This window comes from Lagopus muta, chromosome 24 (assembly GCF_023343835.1).
Source record: "Lagopus muta isolate bLagMut1 chromosome 24, bLagMut1 primary, whole genome shotgun sequence".
In the NCBI taxonomy this organism is placed as follows: Eukaryota; Metazoa; Chordata; class Aves; order Galliformes; family Phasianidae; genus Lagopus; species Lagopus muta.
In genome coordinates, this window is record NC_064456.1 from 3,991,592 (window position 1) to 4,010,303 (window position 18,712).

General features: G+C 45.5%; 1 protein-coding gene across 5 annotated transcripts in view; it reads right to left on the minus strand.

Annotated features, from left to right (window-relative positions):
• The window catches only part of TSPAN2 (tetraspanin 2), a 26,184-nt gene extending 10,883 nt beyond the window's left edge, over positions 1-15,301 (minus strand). For all 5 annotated transcript variants that reach the window (XR_007373214.1, XR_007373213.1, XR_007373211.1 and 2 more), the window contains exons 1-6: positions 15,175-15,301; positions 12,077-12,179; positions 2,880-2,977; positions 2,382-2,456; positions 1,780-1,878; positions 583-657 (exon numbers count right to left, since the gene is read on the minus strand). Coding sequence is in view for 1 of the 5 variants with exons in the window: in XM_048925802.1 (XP_048781759.1) it covers positions 583-657; positions 1,780-1,878; positions 2,382-2,456; positions 2,880-2,977; positions 12,077-12,179; positions 15,175-15,243 (519 nt within the window). In the remaining 4 variants the exon portion in view is untranslated. The remainder of the gene's footprint in view (positions 1-582; positions 658-1,779; positions 1,879-2,381; positions 2,457-2,879; positions 2,978-12,076; positions 12,180-15,174) is intronic.
• Positions 15,302-18,712: the final 3,411 nt, after the last annotated feature.

Genomic DNA, 18,712 nt, shown 5'->3' on the forward strand with positions numbered 1-18,712 from the left:
AGCATCCATGCAGGAGTCTCTATGCATCACTCAGACGGACTGCTGACAGAACTCAGCTTTCAAGTGGCCTTTCATTTAGGACTCAAGGCCACGTTGGATGGAGCCCTGGGCAACCTGGGCAGTGCCAGATGCAGAGGTTGGTGGCCCTGCCTGCAGTGGGAGGTTGCAACTTGCTGATCCTTTGGGCCCCTTTCCACCCAAGCCATCCTATGATTCTACAACTCCTCTTCTGCTACATCCTTCCCACCTTGATTCCCAGGCTGTGTAATACTGTCACAGATAACACGGGATGCTGCAAGCAGGCATTAGAATTTAGCTGGGCATGTTGCCCCAGCTTCTGCTTTGTTAAACTTCATACAGAAATCACAGAATCACGGAATTGTAGGGGTTGGAAGGGACCTCCAGAGATCATTGAGTCCAACCCCCTGCCAAAGCAGGTTCCCTACAGCAGGTAAATTCCATGCTGGGATTTACAAGGGGAAAAGGACACTCCTTCTTCCTTTTACAAATAGACTGACTCCAGTTTTATTCAGTGATTGACATGAAAAAGTTATCAGAACAACCAGAACAGAGGACACTTGCCTTTGGCACCTGCATTTTCTCTGGACAAGGTAATCCTGCGTGTTGTTCCAAATTATCTTTACCGCAGCATTGGAGCTGAATGAGAGAGGGAGAGAGTCAAAGGAAGGAAAAATCATAGACTGTGAGTCAACTGATAGCAACAAATAACTGGGGAAAAAAAGAAAGAACACTGATCAAGTCACAGATTTATTCACTATGCCTGTGATAACAATTCCAACTGCATGGGCCAAAGTTCTCAAAAATCCATTTCACAGCAAACAGACAAACTGTATTAACAAAATCTTCCATCAGTATCTTATTAACAAAACAAACAAGTGGATTTTGGAAAAGCAGAACTCTGGGCTCCAAGGAAATGTTTACTTTGAGATGCAGAAAGTTCTAATATCACATGCAAGTTTATGAACAAAGCTACAACAGAGAATATCGGAATTCTGACAGACTATAGTGCTAGGATTGCAGACCCGAACAAGTCAGTGCTTTTCCTGTTTGCCTTTCTCCCACAAAATGCTTGAAATTCCTGCTCAGCTTAGAAATAACAGCCACGAAGGAAGGACAAAAAGGTCTGAGGTTGTGAAATGTTTATTCTAAAGAACGTGAGAATGCTGTAAGCAAGGGCTGGATCTCTATGGGAGGCACTGTGGACACAGGATGACAGACACGAGTGACATTCCCAAGTCACAGGTCCTAACTCTGATTCAGACCCTGACTCTCTGGGTGGCCTGAATGGAGTCATGCATTCTATTCTTTTTGTTTTTCCTCTACTTGGCTCAGTCTCAGTTCAGTCACTCCACTTGCCATTGGTAACACTGCAGTTCCTCTGGGCAGTTTTTCCTCAGAAAAAAAACCCACAGATTTTCACCTTTCTATTTCTCTCTGCATTTTGGTGTATTTATGCCTTGATTTGAAAACAAAACAATGTCCATAGTAGGCATATCTTCTGCACAATAAAGACCAGAAGCATTAGCTTCAAATTTAAAAGCCTGGCCACTCTTACTTTCAAAGATAGGAATCAGTTGGGATCTAAAACCCAAAATTGTGACACAACCATCTGGAAACAGAGCCATGAGCCTCTGAGTCCATTTTAAGCAGCACTCAGTTCTATCCTTCCTACCCCCATGGGAGACATTCTGAATTTTAAATGCTAGTGTGACAGCAGAGTAGTAACACAAGGTGTTTAAGCTCAGGATGACTACTCACAGCCAAGTGGTAGTGATAGAGGGTTCTGTTCACCTTCCCCGGGTTTTTCATGTATTCCTCATAGACGTCTTCATAGATTTTCTGGGCTTCCTGTATTGCCTGCAGAAATCAGACTTGCCAAGTGAGAGGCAGATAAGTCTTACTCTCAATCGAGTGCAGATTTCCAGCTTGAGTCATCAACCTCCAGAGCAGAAAATAATTCCTGGTAAACTGAAGTAGACATGGTAGGAAAGATAGGAGGCTTTGTGGCCTGCTGCATTCTGTGTTTAGGCTAAACAGTTCTTAGCTGGATAAATTCAATGTTTGAATTCATTTGCCCTTCTCCCAGGAAATACACTCCCACTGTAGAGTTCTACTTGATGTTCCTTCAACAGCACAGACAGTCTTTATTGAGGAGAAGGAGGAGGAGGGGCAAAATCAGCATCCCATTCTGAAGTTGGATTTGTGATAACACAAGCTCTAATTTACTGCAGATAAGAATGTTAAAGAGCTTTGTTAGGAAGAAAGGAAAGCTCTCCTGAATATGAGCCAGCCTGTAGGTCAATCAGCCACAGGAACCCAGAACTGCCCCATTATTAGCTCAGAAGTAGATTGCTACTCACCACTTTCTTGCCTATAAATGCAAACACTCCAGCGGTGATCTCAGCTGCAAATATCACCAACAAGCAAGCAAAGAACTGCAGAGGGAGAACAGAACCTTATGTTAGAGTATTCTGCACAGTGTGCTTTAATGCACTGCCACTCAATCTGTTATCCTTGTCTAGACCTCAAGGGCTCACACAGTGAATGACAATAAGCTGATGAGCAGCGTCAGTGATAAGGGCATCAAGTCAGCCTTCTTGTACCACGAAAACAAAGGTGGAAATGGCACAGTGTGGCTCAGATGTAGTTTCAGGAATGACAAGGTAATTCCAGGAAATGTGTTACAGGAGGCAATGTGTGGAAGCCATGCATTAACACAGCAACTACAGATGATGGATTAACCCGTAAAAGGACAGAGGACATTTCAGATCTTGGACAGCAAAGGTCCCTCCACTAATGACAGAAGAATCTTTGGAATCATTTCACAGCACTTCCAGCCCCTTGAAACTTTCACTTACTGCTCCAAGTAAGAACTGAGACTCCCGCGCTGCTCCACAGCACCCAAAGAATCCAACTGTGGTCATGAGAGCCCCTGCTCCCACCAATACATACAGACCTAGGGAAAATCGAGATCAGAATTTAAGGTTTCCTCTTCTCAAAGTTCGATGCCTGTTCTGCCAAACACATATTTTTAAGTAACAGTGGTCTCTGGCTTTCACACAGAATATCTACTACCCAGAGAAGATGCTCTCACCACAAAACAAAACCAGTGATTTCTTCAGAATTCTTGGAAAATCTCATAGAGATAAACAAGAAGACTTGCACCTCCCAAGCTTCCTTTCTCCAGAGCAGCTCAGACCAGGAACCTTGCATGCACAGCACTCATGATATATCTCACAATACATGGTGCCCACGTGCAGCAGCCAGTGGCAACACTGCATTGCTTTCTTGTTCCGGACATTCACAGCTTAATGTTTTGCAGTTGTTAATTAGTGTTGGGAAATGCTCAGACACCTCAGAGAACCTCTTTGTGGGACTGTGTTGCAGAATGGACTTGAGGCTACGGGCCAAAGTAGTTATCTGCCCGTGGACAAATGTAATGATGTAAAGAAAACAGCAAGCAGTAGAGCATCAGACTAAATGCATTAAGAGCATAATGAAGCAATCTGTGAATGAGAGTGCCAACAAAGGGCCACCCTGAGACAAGTACAGGACATAGGAGATGGCACTATAGCCCCATACTTACTTAGAACAACAGACTTAGCATACCAGCTATGCCCAGAACTTGGTAGTACAGAAACTGCAGGGGTAAGAGGAATTGCATTCATTTCTGCTATCTATAAAGCTGCTGAAAATACTTCTACCCAGCAGTTTATTTCTTTATTTATTAATACAGGCTTTATCTGGGACAAAAAGAAACCAGAGCAAAGAATTCTTTCCTTACTGGCAAACATGAACAGACTTCATGTGTAGTGTCAGTTTCTACAGAACCACCACAACTGTGTTTGAGCTTTATCTCTGGATGCCATGCCAGCCAAAGTACCAAAGGCTCTGCGTAGTGTCTAGTAATTCTAGTCTTGGACTTGTGTAGGCGACATGGAGGACACAGAGATCTGCCATGCCAATCTGCTGTCTGAAAAAGCAGCTTCATTTCTTTCCCTGAGCTGCAATGAAAAGACACTGGAGCTGCACACTGAGCACACTAGATGGCACAGTGAGCTCTCCTCTAAGCTCTGATTACTCAAACTTTTCGTGTCAGCATTTAGCATTCTCAATGACCAATTGACAGATACTAAGATCTGACGTCATGTTCAGAGCTGCAGGCATTTACTATCAGACCCTGTGTGACCGAGCCTTTTACAAAGCCCTGCAACTGACAGTTTGCATGGATTGCTAGGAAAATGAAAATAAAGTAACAGAAAAAATATGAGGATAGACAAGTGGAGAGGATGCTGCCACACAGGGGTAGCCTGCCTGAAGAAAGCAGACTCCTGCCTGCTGTCCATTCACTGGTGTGTCACTGTATTAGCTGTATTAGCCAGATACCTGTCCCAGGTATTGCAATTCTCCTCTTCTTCCTCCACCCTTCACACCCTGTGCCAGGGATTACTGCTGAGGAAAAAAAACTATTCTTCTAAATAGTGATAAAACAATTACAATTAATATGGCTTTGCCAGATTTGTGGCAGCGGATAAGTGGGATTTGCTGCTGACAGTGCTGGCACTTCATGTTATGTATTTTCTAGATTTGTAATATTCAGCATCTTGTGGCTTCCCAGGACTGAGCGTTCTAATGCTTGGACACATATTCACGACACAGTGAATGCTTTCACTTAGGGAAAGATACACAAAGATGCCTGCAGGTCAGGAGTGAAGGTCAGCTCCATCAAAGGAGAAGTGCAAAAAAACCATCAGTTTCAATATAAGGTGCAGAACCTGCTGTTCAACTGCCAAACACCCCAACTGCCATTTTCTGAGATCTCCATGGTAACAAATGCAGTGTAATTACCAAGATGTTTCCTGGGCAGTTTTCTGCATATTACTTCCTACTTCAGTCCCTGTAATTACTTATCAGGCAACTTAGGAGAGACTTTTTTATTAGCAAGACAGCAGAGAAACCTTCCCTCTCCTTTTTGCTGCTTCCAGCTAGCAAAGACAAAGTTCTCTGAGGTTCAGGGGTAAGACCACTTTCCAAACCCTGGATTTGCTCTTTCCTGACGAGCAGCCTTAGCATTTCACAGGCATGACTCACAACTAAACCGCTACCTCACTCAGAACTTCCATTTTAAGGCATGCTACAGGAAGAACTTCTCACACCACACACTAAACAAAGCTGAATTTGCTGTTTGCCCTTGGGCCCACAGTTCTGCTAGCCAGGAGTTCAAATCCACCTTCTTCCATCTTGTATTCAGGATTGTTAATTCTGGAGTTTGTCCATGCTCAGCTTGGGATTAGTAAGTGCTGATACTCAGAGTGCTCCTTCTAGGTGAAAGACACTGAGGACATGTAAATATATATATATCTGTAGAACTAAAGATGCTTTTAAGTGTCTACTATCATACACACATGCAACCTTTCACCCACAAACAATAATTTTTATAACAGGCATAGAACGGTTTGGGTTGGAAAGGACCTTAAAGACCATCTCGTTCCAACCTCCTGCCACGGCCAGGGATACCTTCCTCTACACCAGGTTGCTCTAAGGGCCATCCAATCTGGCCTTGAACACTGACAGAAATAGGGCATCCACAACTTCACTGGGCCTCACCACCCTGTGTGAACAATTTGTTCTGAATATGTAACCCAAGCCCACCCTTTTGGGGTGCAAAGCCATTGCCTCTTATCCTGTCACTGCACTCCCTGATGGAGTCTTTCCCCATCTTTACACTTCCTTTAAGTACAGGAAGGCCACTATAAAGCCTCCCTGGAGCCTTCTCTAGGCTAAAAACCCAAACTTTTACAGCCTTTACTTCATAGGAGAGGTGCTGCGTTCCTCCGATCATCTTCGTTGCCCTCCTCTGCTCCCACTCCAATGGGTCTGTGGCCTCATGCTGCAGGCCCCAGGTGGGGTCCATCACCTCCTCTGACCTGCAAGATGCACTTCTTTTGAAGCAGATCAAGATATGGTTGCCTTTCTGGGCTGCAAGCGCACTCTGTGGCTCAAGTTGAGCCTTTCATCCACCAATCCCCCACGTTCTCCTCCACAGGACTTTATCCACCCATTGCCCAGCCTGTCTGGGATTGCCTCAAACCAGGTATATTGAAGACCACCTTGTAAAAAAATCAGTGACCAGGTTACTTCTCAGCTGGCTTCCACTGCAAAGGGGATATCCCAGTGCAGCCTGATAGGCAGATATATATAATGCCATGCTTTATGAAGCAGAAAGGAAACATAATGCAAACCAGGCAGATTAGGAACCTACTGATGTTAAAAGCATTCTTATTTCAGACACGAATCCACCACCATCAGAAATACTCTGCCAGCCTCCTGGACTGGTAAAGAACTCAATTCAGAGTCTGAAGCAGAGCCCATTCACAGAGCTGGTTTTCTTCAAAATCTTACTGACAGCTCTGGGGTACAAAACCACGCCTGGAGCCTATCGTAAAGAGCCGGAGCAGACAATCCTACACCATCTCTCTGGCTTTATTTCACATGGGTTTCTTGTTTACCTGGCTGCTATGGTCACTTTCCATTTTAAATAGTTCAACTCTTTCTTTTTTTGGGCTGAGTAACTAACAGCAAACAAAACGCCAACTGTTCATACGCTGCTGAGAAAACAAGCAGCTCTGTTCTTGGCAGAAGTGATCCAGAGGCAGTGATGACAGGAGTCCTAGAACCCAGACACGACCAGAATAGGTTTTCCTGACATTGTGAGTTACAGTCCTGGAGATATCTCACTGATGGACTGAGGCTTTCAAGCCCTCAGTAGAACACCAAGGAACCCATAGAGCAAATGCAGCATTGGAAAAGATGGGAAACACACATAGAGGTTGGAAATAACAAACCAGACAAGTGGTTCACTGAGTGGCAGAGTTACCAGGTGTGTTAACAGAGATAATCATTTTTACGTTAACAGATCTGTAGTAAATATGCATTCTGGATACATTTATAAAATACATGGAGAAGAGAGGCAGAGTCCTCTGAAGGAAGATGAATTTCTGGAGAACTGGAGCATACCCTTAACTTGAGCACAACGTACAGACATAATTCTCTATTTGGTGTGAATGTGACAGATATTATGCAGTTAATCTTCCTGGAACCACAAAAGAATTACAGATACAAGCTGGCTTGATGCCTCCCAGCACCTCTATATACACCTATTAAAATGTTCAATGGACAGTAAAATGAAAACACTTGGCAACGTAGCTACGTAATTCTGCATATAACCACTGTATTTATGACTTTTAACCCGGCTAGATTGAGGATTACAGATTAATAAATTGACATACACTAAAGATGACAAACAGAATCATCTGTACACAGTGTCACACAGCCTTCAGCAGCTCTTCAGTCATACAAGAACATCACTGCCTGCTTTGCTTTGGAGCTGTTTCTAGAAAAGCTGAACTGTTAAACCTCTGCAGCTCTGGCCTGCAGACCACTGTGCTGTCAGCTGCCTCTGATGGGCTGAGTGACCAGAACAGAACACAGCTGTGTAATCACTCACTGAGGTAGGCCAGGGGATACCTCACGTACTGTGTAAATCACACTGTCAGAGTTCAGGTAGTGGGTCCTTCCCTTCCCTTCCCTTCCCTTCCCTTCCCTTCCCTTCCCTTCCCTTCCCTTCCCTTCCCTTCCCTTCCCTTCCCTTCCCTTCCCTTCCCTTCCCTTCCCTTTTGGAGGTAGGGGCACTGATGATCATCATAAGCTGATTTCCAGTGCAGCAGCTTCCATTTTCCACTCAGGGCCACTATCAGCTTTTGCCAAACCACCCTTCAACTGCAGAAGAAACTTGCACAGAAGATGACAGAAAGGCAGATTAGTTCACTGCTTACATTCTAAGTACATACTAAAAGCCTCTGCAAGGCTCAGTGCAAATAGCAGGACCACTCAACGCTCCACTTGTGGTGCTGCATCTCTACACAGAGACTCCTTTGTCAACAGCTCTCCTGTTAAGACTGACAGAACTTGTGAGGCTATGAATTTTGGAGAGAAAATACTGCTAAGTAAGGGTCCAGTGCCTGACTACAAAATACATGAATAGAATATAAGAGAATGAGGCACAGGAATTGAAGTTTACATTGATTTAACTGCTAGCCAACTCTTGTTTGCATGGGCACCCATTCCAATGGAGAAAAAATACTAATATCCTTCAACTCCAGACATGACTTCATATCCTAAGGCATGCACCATCTAACTGTGCTGTTCGAAGCCAGAATGATCACTCATGTTCTCTCGGACCCCACAAAAAAGCCACAGCCACCCTGAAACTTCTACCCACAGCTGGCCTGGCTCTGGATTGAAGCACAGAACTGGAGCAAAGACCATAACATGGCAGAAATTTGGTGAGCCCTGTCTGTGCTGGAGAAGCAATGATTCAGTGCTGCCAGTTCTGAGAGCCATCCAAGTTGATCCATTCACATTCATCAGTTGTTACCTTTCTTGATGAGGCTTCATTTTCAGTGTTACTGGCACCGAGGTGACCCTCACTGCACTCCATTTGTTAGGGATACACTAAATTTGTCCTCCATGCTGCCCATGGAGCCAAAACAGACTTTCATGCAAAGAAAAGAGAGTAAATGTCTTGAACTGACACTTTAAAAGCCCCTGTCTTAGTTCTCTATTCATAAATGCTGAACTTGTGCTCAGCTGGCACTCCGTCTTCACATCTGTGCTTAAGTGTATATATGTGCATATTTAATTTAAGAACAGCACTATTACAAACAGCTAATTAAAGGAGCAAAAGATCTTTCCCCCATTTGGTCAGCACAGGGTCACAGACAACTCAGATGTTATTATCCAGCTGCTGACTTTGCTGAAATTATCTTTTTTTTTTTCTTTTTCTTTTTTTTTTTAAACCACAATGGGATGGAACAGCATGCAAACATCGTCATGCCTCATCACTGCAATGGGATTTCCAAAAGCTGGGGAGCTGGAAGGAGAAGATGCCCAATTTTAGAAGGCTGCTCCTTATATCTAAGTGAAAACTTGTCTTCTACTCTGTGAGATGCATCCTGTAGAGCAGATGGAGGCTGTGTGGGTGAAGGAGTTCCAGTTCCATTTCCTTATGTTGTAGTTTAAAAAACTGCAACCTGCAGTGGGGAATATAGATCACTGAACACAAAACCACAAGCAATGGGAAACTAACACCACATATGTGCCTGACCTCAACACTGCTGCCTGCTAGCTGCTCTCAAACCAACACAAACATTGAATTGGCTGGAAAAGTTGAGCAGGCCTGAGTGCCAAGTCCTGGCCTGAACTATTCCAGGGGTTGAACTGCTGGTAAAGAACAGGGCTATTTAGGGACACTCATTCCATCCTAATGGAAAATGCAAGGATATAATTACCAATTATTTTAAACTAAAACAAAATTTCCAATCCAGGAAAAAAAAAAAATCACCAGGAAACAGAGAGAGGCTGGGTAGCTTCAGCTGGCAGCTCAGAACAGGTTTAAAAAAAAAACAACAAAAAAACACACAAAAAAGGAACAAATAATAAAAGCCAACAGAATATGCTGCTCTTTGAAAGCAAGAAAGGGAGACGCTGCCCATAAGATGGTGATTCCAGGCAGTGTTTCAGCCTACAAACATCTAAATGCAACTGCAGTGTTGTTCCAAGCACTGACACGGAGCTGATCTGATCACAGAGGGTGAGTTGTCACAAGAGCAATCAGTGTAGAGCTAAGTAAATTGTTCTTAGATATACAGCTGTATGCTCATATCTCCAGGTCACGCTGACAATCTGCTTTCTCCTTCAGCCCTCTGGGCAGCTGCTTCTTGTGGACTGCACAGAATTCCATATTAAGAATTGCTATGCAGAGTTCAGGCTGTCGCCCAGACTGCGTGTTACTGAGCAAATGCACACAGCCAAACAAACAGCACTCCTAGAAACACCATGAGATGTGTTGAATGCATAAACGTTCGAGAGACTTAGAGCTGAAACTGAGTGCTAAAGCACTCAAGCATGACCACTGATTGCAGCCACGCTTGCTGCCTAAAACACTGGTACTGAATTAATCACCATTCTTTTACCGTTGCCTTAGTCACAGACTGTTAACATGCTCAGATTTCTGACTGGCTGACCCCTCAGATGCTCAGAAGTCATAACAGCATTTAATATGATTTGTTATGAGAGTGGGAAGCAGATTATTATTTTTTTTTCTTTATCAGACTTGCTCAAGTCTGCCTATTACAAAAAAGGGTCAAAACCTTGCCCTAGAGTTCAGCCAAAAGTACAGGTTAAAAAGAACTCTCAATATATTTATGTCCTGTTCCTTATCACTTCCTCTGCTAGCTGTTACATATTACAGCATACAGCTCTACAAATACACATGACAATCAGCCCAGTACTTGAATGTCACGGAGCACGACTAGACTTTCACAGCAATATTCCCCAGGACTTCCTAAAATGAACAATTCTCAATAGCTTTTGCAGTTCTTACTGAGGACTGAAGCAGATTAAATCTGTCAGAGATTGCCACCAAAGAAAATCTTGTTTACACAGCACTACTCTGCAAAGCTAGGACTTGTTTTCTCTACAGCTTTTACTTTCTGGCTTCTAACAAACCAACAGTAGTTAATTTGAAGGACAGAACCTTCCCTCTGTCTTGTTGAAACTCCAGGATCAAATATAAGTGGGAAAGGCAGGGGGGAGTTTCAAGATACGGCACAGGAAATTCAGCAGATATAAACTGGATCTGGAATTAAAGGTAATGGTTCAATGTGCTGCTGACACAGCAGCTCAGATGTAAGAGAAAAAGTAAACGATACTTTGTGGTTCTCTGTGTCAGTGGAGATGCTGCAGAGCACTTTGCAGCATCCCTCAGATCCCAGTCACATTTCCATCTGAATGGTTTTATTCAGCCTCCCAAACTCCAGCGAAAGCTTTGCTGGACGTAACACTCAACCCATTTATTCCCTCAGTGCTGTACAGTCAGCTCTGTGTTCTGGCCTTGTTCCATGCATGTATCAAAAAAGCTTTGGTTTAAGACTATGGTGTACCAGGGTGGTGGTCTTTGTTAAGAGAATGGCTGTATCTAAAGTAACTGCACAGTCCAGTCAATATTCCCGTGACGGGCAACTGACTGTAACTTGACATGCTGGGTCAAGTCAGCTCCTGGACACTGTGCCAGGATGGACTGATGGCTGAATGGGTATTCATTCACCTGGCATTTTCAGATGGCAAAAATAACTGTACTAATTGGATTGCATTGGCTCAGTCCAACTCAAGGGGTAAAACATTAAAACAAAAAAAACCCTCTCCCTTCTAATGTAAAGGCAAGTTGCAACTGCCAGTGGATGAAGAAATGCAGTTGCTGGCCATCATGGACAGCTGCTCTTGTAAACACTTCTATAGAAACACACAAGTGGTGTTTCCCAATAACATCACTAGGGAGAAAAAAAACAATTGTTAAATGCCTAAAATTAGATGTGACCAAAACCAATTGTGTGGGCTTGGGGAACTTGTTGCTTCCTGCCTCACTTAGATGAACAGCTCTTGAGATGACCAAGCATCGTGCAGTTTTCAGCTGTAGAAGGATTTGCTCTGATACTTAAAATCACACTGAAGGCCTCTGCTTACAGACACAGGGAGGACTGGTGAGCAGAAGCCTTTCTTTTTCCTCTGCTGGTACCAGAGGCATTCAGAAATGACACCGTTGCTTTTCTGGTTAGAAGCTGCACAGAAAGCACAGAAGGATATATTGGTGAGCTCTGTGTTACAGGAGTCTCTGACCCATCTCAATTACTACTGCAACAGTACAAGCACAATTCACTTAGGATATGTGGGAAGTGGATCAAGTCTGAGAGAAGAGTTCAGTTAGACCTAAGGGAATCGATAACAAGCAGAGAAAGGCTTTTCAGTTAGGCCTAAGGAAACTGATAACAAGCAGAGAGAGGGTGAAGGCCATCACTCAAAAGACACAGCATCAGAACACCCGGTTTTGTGCAGTTTGGTTCAGGTATTGTTGGCCTTTGCATAATTCAAATATTGAGCTATTTCCCATGCCCTAAGAATGAAACCAAGGCTATTGGCTGCTGTCATCACAACTTACCTATGAAGAAATACTCTGGAGACCTTTTGTCTGAAGCAAACTCTGCCATAGCCCCACCAAACCGCAGCCACAGACCAAAGGCAATGACAGCCAATCCTGCCAGCTGGAAAACACACAGATTAGTCAATACTTCAATAACAACTGGCTGGAGAGCATAAAGAAAGTGTCTGTGGCATTTCACACTTTCTTGAAATCCCAAAGCTCAACATTACACAGTCAAAAACTCAGGAAGCTCTTGCTAGTATTTGATAATGGTGAACTCGTATCACAGTGCAACGCACTTTGTTATTCCAGCTCCTCAGCTTTGGTGCCTCTTAACTTACCAGTGACTTTCAAACCTTGAACATAAGCTCCTCCAGACATTACAATTTGGCTTGAATTGTGATAGACAAGGAACAGGGGAACAAAAGGGCCAGAGAGGTGAGGGTGTGAGCATCCATGAGAACAGACAGGATGCAAATCCAATGGGAAGCACTGCTCTCCTTCCTACCTACCAGAAGACCAACCACTGCACTGCAGCCATACTGCAGGCAGCAGGCCACTCACGGCCTCAGCCTGGAGCCAAGATGCTGCTGCTGTGGGAAAAGTGTCATCTGTGGGAGCGCTGCTGGACCAGTAATTGACCACTGCTGGCATGACACAAACCAAACAGGAAGAAGTACATTAATTGACATTTTTTAATCCTCTTACCTGTTTTAGGGCAAATTAACAGCCTTTTGTGCTAAGAGATCCCCCTTTCCATGAAGGCATCACAGGTCCAGGGTCACAAGATATGTGACAGTATGAAGAGACCAGCAGGACCTCCATCATCATACCAAACAAGAGGAAAACTTCCAGCCATTTCAGAATTACTGCTGCTGCCGAGTTGTGAGAAGATTCTGTTTAGAGGCTTACCAGAAATAAAGGCTTGCGTTGTTCTTCAACATGTGCTAAAGTTAAGTGTCCCTGGACCAAATCTGGCAGGGCATTTTTCCCATGGGACTCCCTATCAGAATTTGGAGGCAAATTGACTATTACAGTACACAATACCTCGGATCATATAAATGGTTTACAAAGAAGCACGAGAGGCTACCGAATTCAGGGAAACATTCCTTTTAATGCAAATGGCAAGATCAAACAGGAGTGCCAAGGAACATCAGCAGAGGGAACATCACCTCTAGGCAGTGCCTCAGGCCACAAGGACCTGGCACAGTTCTGTGTAGAAAGCACCCAAAGGAGGGCTATGAAGATGGTGAAGGGTCTGGAGGGCAAGATGTGTGAGTGGTGGATGATGTCTCCTTGTCTGATCTCTCCGGAGAAAAGGAGAGTGAGGGGAGGCCTCATGGCGGCCCACAGCCACTTCATGGCAGCATACAGCTTCCTCACAGGGGAGGAATCTCTGCCCTCTGGTGAAAAATGACAGTACCAAGGGGACGGCATGGAGCTGCACCATGCTGGGTGCCAGTGTTCTGCACCAGAGGATGGCTGGGCATAGAGCAGGCCACCTTAGGGCACTGATTACGGCCCCAAGCTGCTGGCCTTCAAGGAGCATTTGGACACCCTCAGACATAGAGTTTGGAACTGGAGCCGTCCTTCTGTGGACTCAATCTTGCCAAGCTGGGATATTCTAGGATTCTATGAATGCTCTCCTACTCTACTGATGGAGGCTTAGAGCTCAGGTCTGCAGCAACCACCCAGCCTGAACAAATCACCAAACACCTGCAGCTGACCAACCCCAGTGCACTTGGTGCCTTTTGCTTCTATCTTGCATTGTGTGGCACTATGATTCAGCTAGCACTCTAAGAAAGCAAAGAAGGCAGGCAAACATAGCTTGGAATTAACACTTCCCTCTGAGAAGGTGAAGAATGAAATAAGTCACACCACAGAGTACCAGCGCTGGTGTTTGTACCTCCCCTGCTTACAGAGTGGGCTCAGCCTGCGAACTGCTGGGCAGCACAGACCCTCTTGTCCATCCAGGCCATGAGTGCCTGTGACAGTCTGGAAGTGTTTGAAAGGAACGCCCCAGTCCAGCTGAGGAGCTGCTTTCTTCCATCTCAGTGAAAAGACAGATAACAAAACACAAGTAATTGTCACTCTTGTGACAAAGCTTTGTCCTTCTCTCACTAACTTGCAGCTGCAGCTGAGCAACATAATTCTGCTCCCAGAGCACAGCAGCACTGTGTACCCAGGGCTTGCAGAGCTGTCACCAAGAAGCAAAAGCATTTAGTATAATGTGTTTAAAGGAGACAAAATCTCAAAGCTGGTTGCTCCAGAGAGGCTGAACAGGATTATTATGTGACCTTTTTTTCTCCCCAGCAAATCAGAAAGCAAGAAAAAGATGCTTTAAAAGGCTTTGTTTCTAAATGCGAAACTGGAAAACTATGGGAAGAGAAAATGCAACATGGGGAGAAAAGATAACTTGAAATAAATTGTGCTGTGAAACTGTGAGCATAGAGAAAATCTGTTACGACAGGAGAAAGGCATTCCCTGATCTCTTCAGGGTGTTGCAGTGAGTGCCATTCTTCGACATTTGAAAGGATATTATGAGAAAGCATCATAGATTCAGAATCATAGAATCACAAGGTTGGAAAGGACCTACAAGATCATCTAGTCCAACCGTCCTCCCATTACCATTGCTACCACAAGCCACTAAACCAGATCTCGTAGCTCCTCGTACAGTGGATAAGCACTGCAAGAAGCTGCAGGGGATGCTGGGAGAATCTCACACGGCCTCTGCAGTTTGCAAAGTTATGTTTGTTGTGGAGATGGTCGCTATTTCAAGTTATCATTGAAAACAAGATGTTATCTCTTCTCAGCAATGCCCTCCTCCATCAAGTTTTCCCAGGACGAGACGCATCTTCACGAAACGGCAGAGCAGAGGCACGCTGCTCTCTCGCAGTGTAAACTCAGCCCATCATACAGGGGGACTCGCGGACCTCCTCCTGCGATGCAGGACAGCCCTACAGGCTACGGCAGGGCGACGGGACGGCCGGTGTCCGGCAGCACGCCGCAGCCCGGGTCGCTGATCCGGACGTGCCCTCCGCAGCCCCCCGCCCAGCCCGCGTCCCGCAGGTGCCGCTGTTCCGCCCTTCCCACTCCGCCCGCAGCCCGGCGCTCACCCAGAAGCTCAGATTGAAGATGAACAGCAAGATTTTGATGCAGCGCATCCGCGCGTACGCCGTCCCCATAGCGGACGCAGCTCCGGCGGCGGCTCCGCTCCCCAGGCGGCCCGGCCCGACTCGGCAGCGCCTCCGCGGGGCGGGCAGCGGGCGGGGCGGGGCGGCAGGTGCGGGGCGCAGCGCAATCCGCTCCCTGCGGGCCGGGGCCGCCCCCGCGCGGCCGTGGGATGAAGCCAAGCATAGCTTGGGCTCTAAGGAACTCTGCTCTTGTGAGGCCCCATCTGCAGCACTGCGTCCAGGACTGGAGCCCCCAGTACAAGAAAGACAGGGAGCTGTTGGAGAGGGTCCAGAGGAGCCACAGAGATGATCAGGGGGCTGCAGCACCTCCCCAAAAAGACAGGCTGAGGGAGCTGGGCTTGTTCAGCCTGGAGAAAAGAAGGCTGCGGGGTGACCTCATTGCAGACTGCAGTACCTAAAGGGAGCCTACAAACAGGAGGAGAGTCAGCTCTTGGAAAGGGGAGATAACAGCAGGACAAGGGGAAATGGTTTGAAGTTGAGGGAGGGAAGATCGAGGTTGGATGTCAGGGGGAAGTTCTTTGCTATGAGAGTGGTGAGGTGCTGGAACAGCTGCCCAGAGAGGTTGTGGATGCCCCGTCCATCCCTGGAGGTGTTCAAGGCCAGGTTGGATGGGGCCCTGGGCAGCCTGGGCTGCTATGAAATGTGGAGGTTGGTGGCCCTGCGTGTGGCAGGGGGTTGGAGCTTCATGATCCTTGAGGTCCCTTCCAACCCTGTCCATTCTGTGGTTCTCTCATTCTATGTTTTGCCCTCACACTCATCAACTGCGGCCCCTTCAAGCTTATTTTCCACTCACTCACACTTCCACTTTTCTCCTCACAATTCCACCAGAAATGCTCACTGTTCCCCAGCCCGTAGCACCTCCCTCTCTGACTGTTTTCTACAGCTTAGGAAGTCGCTTTGAAGCTGCCTGCAGCCCTTTGATGGAAGGCACAGTGTCTTAGAAGTGCGGTTTCTATGTTGGGCATTTCCTGCCAGTGCTCAACGAATAAAGCAGTCATTTCCTGCTTTGTGCTGTATTGAAGTAATGGCAGAGTTGTACCCGTCCACTTTTGTGTTTCAGAGTCAGTTTCTCTCAAGGTATACAAGGAAACAGTGCAAAAAAGCATAAGAAAGATGCTTGGGTTTTGTTGTTTTAAGTGCAATTACACTAACCTTGGATCCAATAATCCCAAAGGACATTGGGGGTGGTTTCTGTTTTTGCCCACTTTGTTTTCTGCTGCTATAAAAAAGCCTGCCAGGTTTTGTTTTGCTTTGTTTGTTTGTTTAAACCACCCCAAACGGTTTATTTTCATTGCAATTGCTCATCTTTATGAAGCATCTCTTGCTCCATTAGCAATGAAATATCTTCTGTTGTTGCTTTAAGGGAACTTTCAAGCTGCTTTCTGGGCACTGACCTACAGGGCCCATTGCACCCCTTCTAAATTGTCACCTAGGAATGCATTTGAAGAGACAAAATAATGGCAGCTCATCATCTCCTCATCTTTGAAAACATAGGAAAAAATCTAAAAGAAGGAGCAGTTTTGCATTGTCTCATGAGGGAAAAACAGTTACTTTTAACAGGTAATTTATTGGGTTTCTCAACTAATTTTCATGCTCGTTTTCTCAAATAGTTTAGGAGCAGAGTGCAGCCTTTTGCAATTCTTCTCAAAAATGTTTCAGAAATGATTATTTAACTGCTTCTCCAATGTTCTTCCTCTAAACTCTGTTCCTGGAGGCCTTGTATGGCAAATTGGCCCCATGCAGAAAATGCTTGTGAGCTTTAGGATTGGACCCACTCCCCTCACCCAGCCTCTTCACCCCCTAATTCTCATAGGAAGAAGCACAGAGTGAATCTCCTTCCTCAAAGCAGTTCAAAAGATCATCTTTCATAAACTTTCATTTTGAATTCCACAATTTCTCACAGAGCTCTGGGCAGGAATTTTAGGCTCCTCAACATCTGGATCCAGCAAAGTCTGTTCCTAAAAGTTCACAGGAGGGAGCTGAGAGCTGTGAAGATAATTTCCCTTGCCTTGCCTTGCCTTGCCTTGCCTTGCCTTGCCTTGCCTTGCCTTGCCTTGCCTTGCCTTGCCTTGCCTTGCCTTGCCTTGCCTTGCCTTGCCTTGCCTTGCCTTGCCTTGCCTTGCCTTCCCTTCCCTTCCCTTCCCTTCCCTTCCCTTCCCTTCCCTTCCCTTCCCTTCCCTTCCCTTCCCTTCCCTTCCCTTCCCTTCCCTTCCCTTCCCTCTTTCTTTCAAGAAACTGGAGCTCATTGTGAGTTCAGATTCAAGAGAGCCAAGAGAGAATCCAACTGAATACACAAGAGGAGCTGTGAGGACAGGATCCCTTTATTTTGGAGGACAGAGCTGATGTGTGTTGTTTCCTGACTAGATTTAGCGTGTGTTACCTTAATTACCACTGTAAAACATGAAGCACAAGACCGATTTAATCAAGATTACACATTCACTCTACAGAAAGTACAAATGAAGATTAGACAAATTACTCATAGATTTAATGGCAAGGAGTGTGTGGCATATACCTCTTCCCTTTTTCCCCAAGCTTCCACATTGATGATTTCTCCATCAAGTGGGCACACGGTCAGTTCCTACTGGAACTCCAACATCACTGCTTTTCCAGCTCAGACCCCGCAGCCCTTCCAGGACGGGACCTCAGGGTACGGCATGGCAGCTGAACCACAGTCACAGCACAGAACTGACACCAACTGTCTCTTTGCAATCTTCTCCTCAGAAATCGATGCTCAGGACTCGCAGAGCTGTATGCCTCTCCTTGTTCCATTTTGCAGTGCTGCAGCACCCTCTTCTGTCAATTCCTGTGTGGTCGAAGCAGCCGGTTCTTGCAATGCCAGGCAGCAGCACCGAGAGCTGAGTCACAGAAGCCTCAGCACTTTGCAAACGAAGAAATGAAAACAAAGGAAAGGAGAAATTAAAAAGCCCGGCAGAAAGCAAAAAAGAAAGGGCATCTGATCTGAAATGCTGCCATTCTGACGCTCCCACAATATCAGTGCTGCTGTACCGACTTGGAAGGCTGCCTTACTTCAGGTATGTAGATTTCTATCTCAAATCCAACATGTTTCTTGCCCTAAATTACCAATATCTGTCATCCTACTTAATGATCTCTGCTTTTTTTTTTTTTTTTCCTGGTCATTGATGTCTGTGCTGCCTCGAAATTTATTAATATCACCTTTTTTATTTCTGCCTACCTAGTGATTTTTGACCAAGTGGCTAATGTGTTATTTCACAGGGCATTATGGCACAAATCAATATCATTTTAGGGGAAAAAAGAAAAGGTATCTCATAATATTCCTGTGAACAGGGTTATCAAATTGTGAATCACAGAATCACAGAATTGTAGGGGTTGGAAGGGACCTCCAGAGATCATTGAGTCCAGCCCCCTGCCAAAGCAGTTCCCTACAGCAGGTCGCACAGGTCGGCATCCAGGCAGGTCTGGAACATCTCCAGAGAAGGAG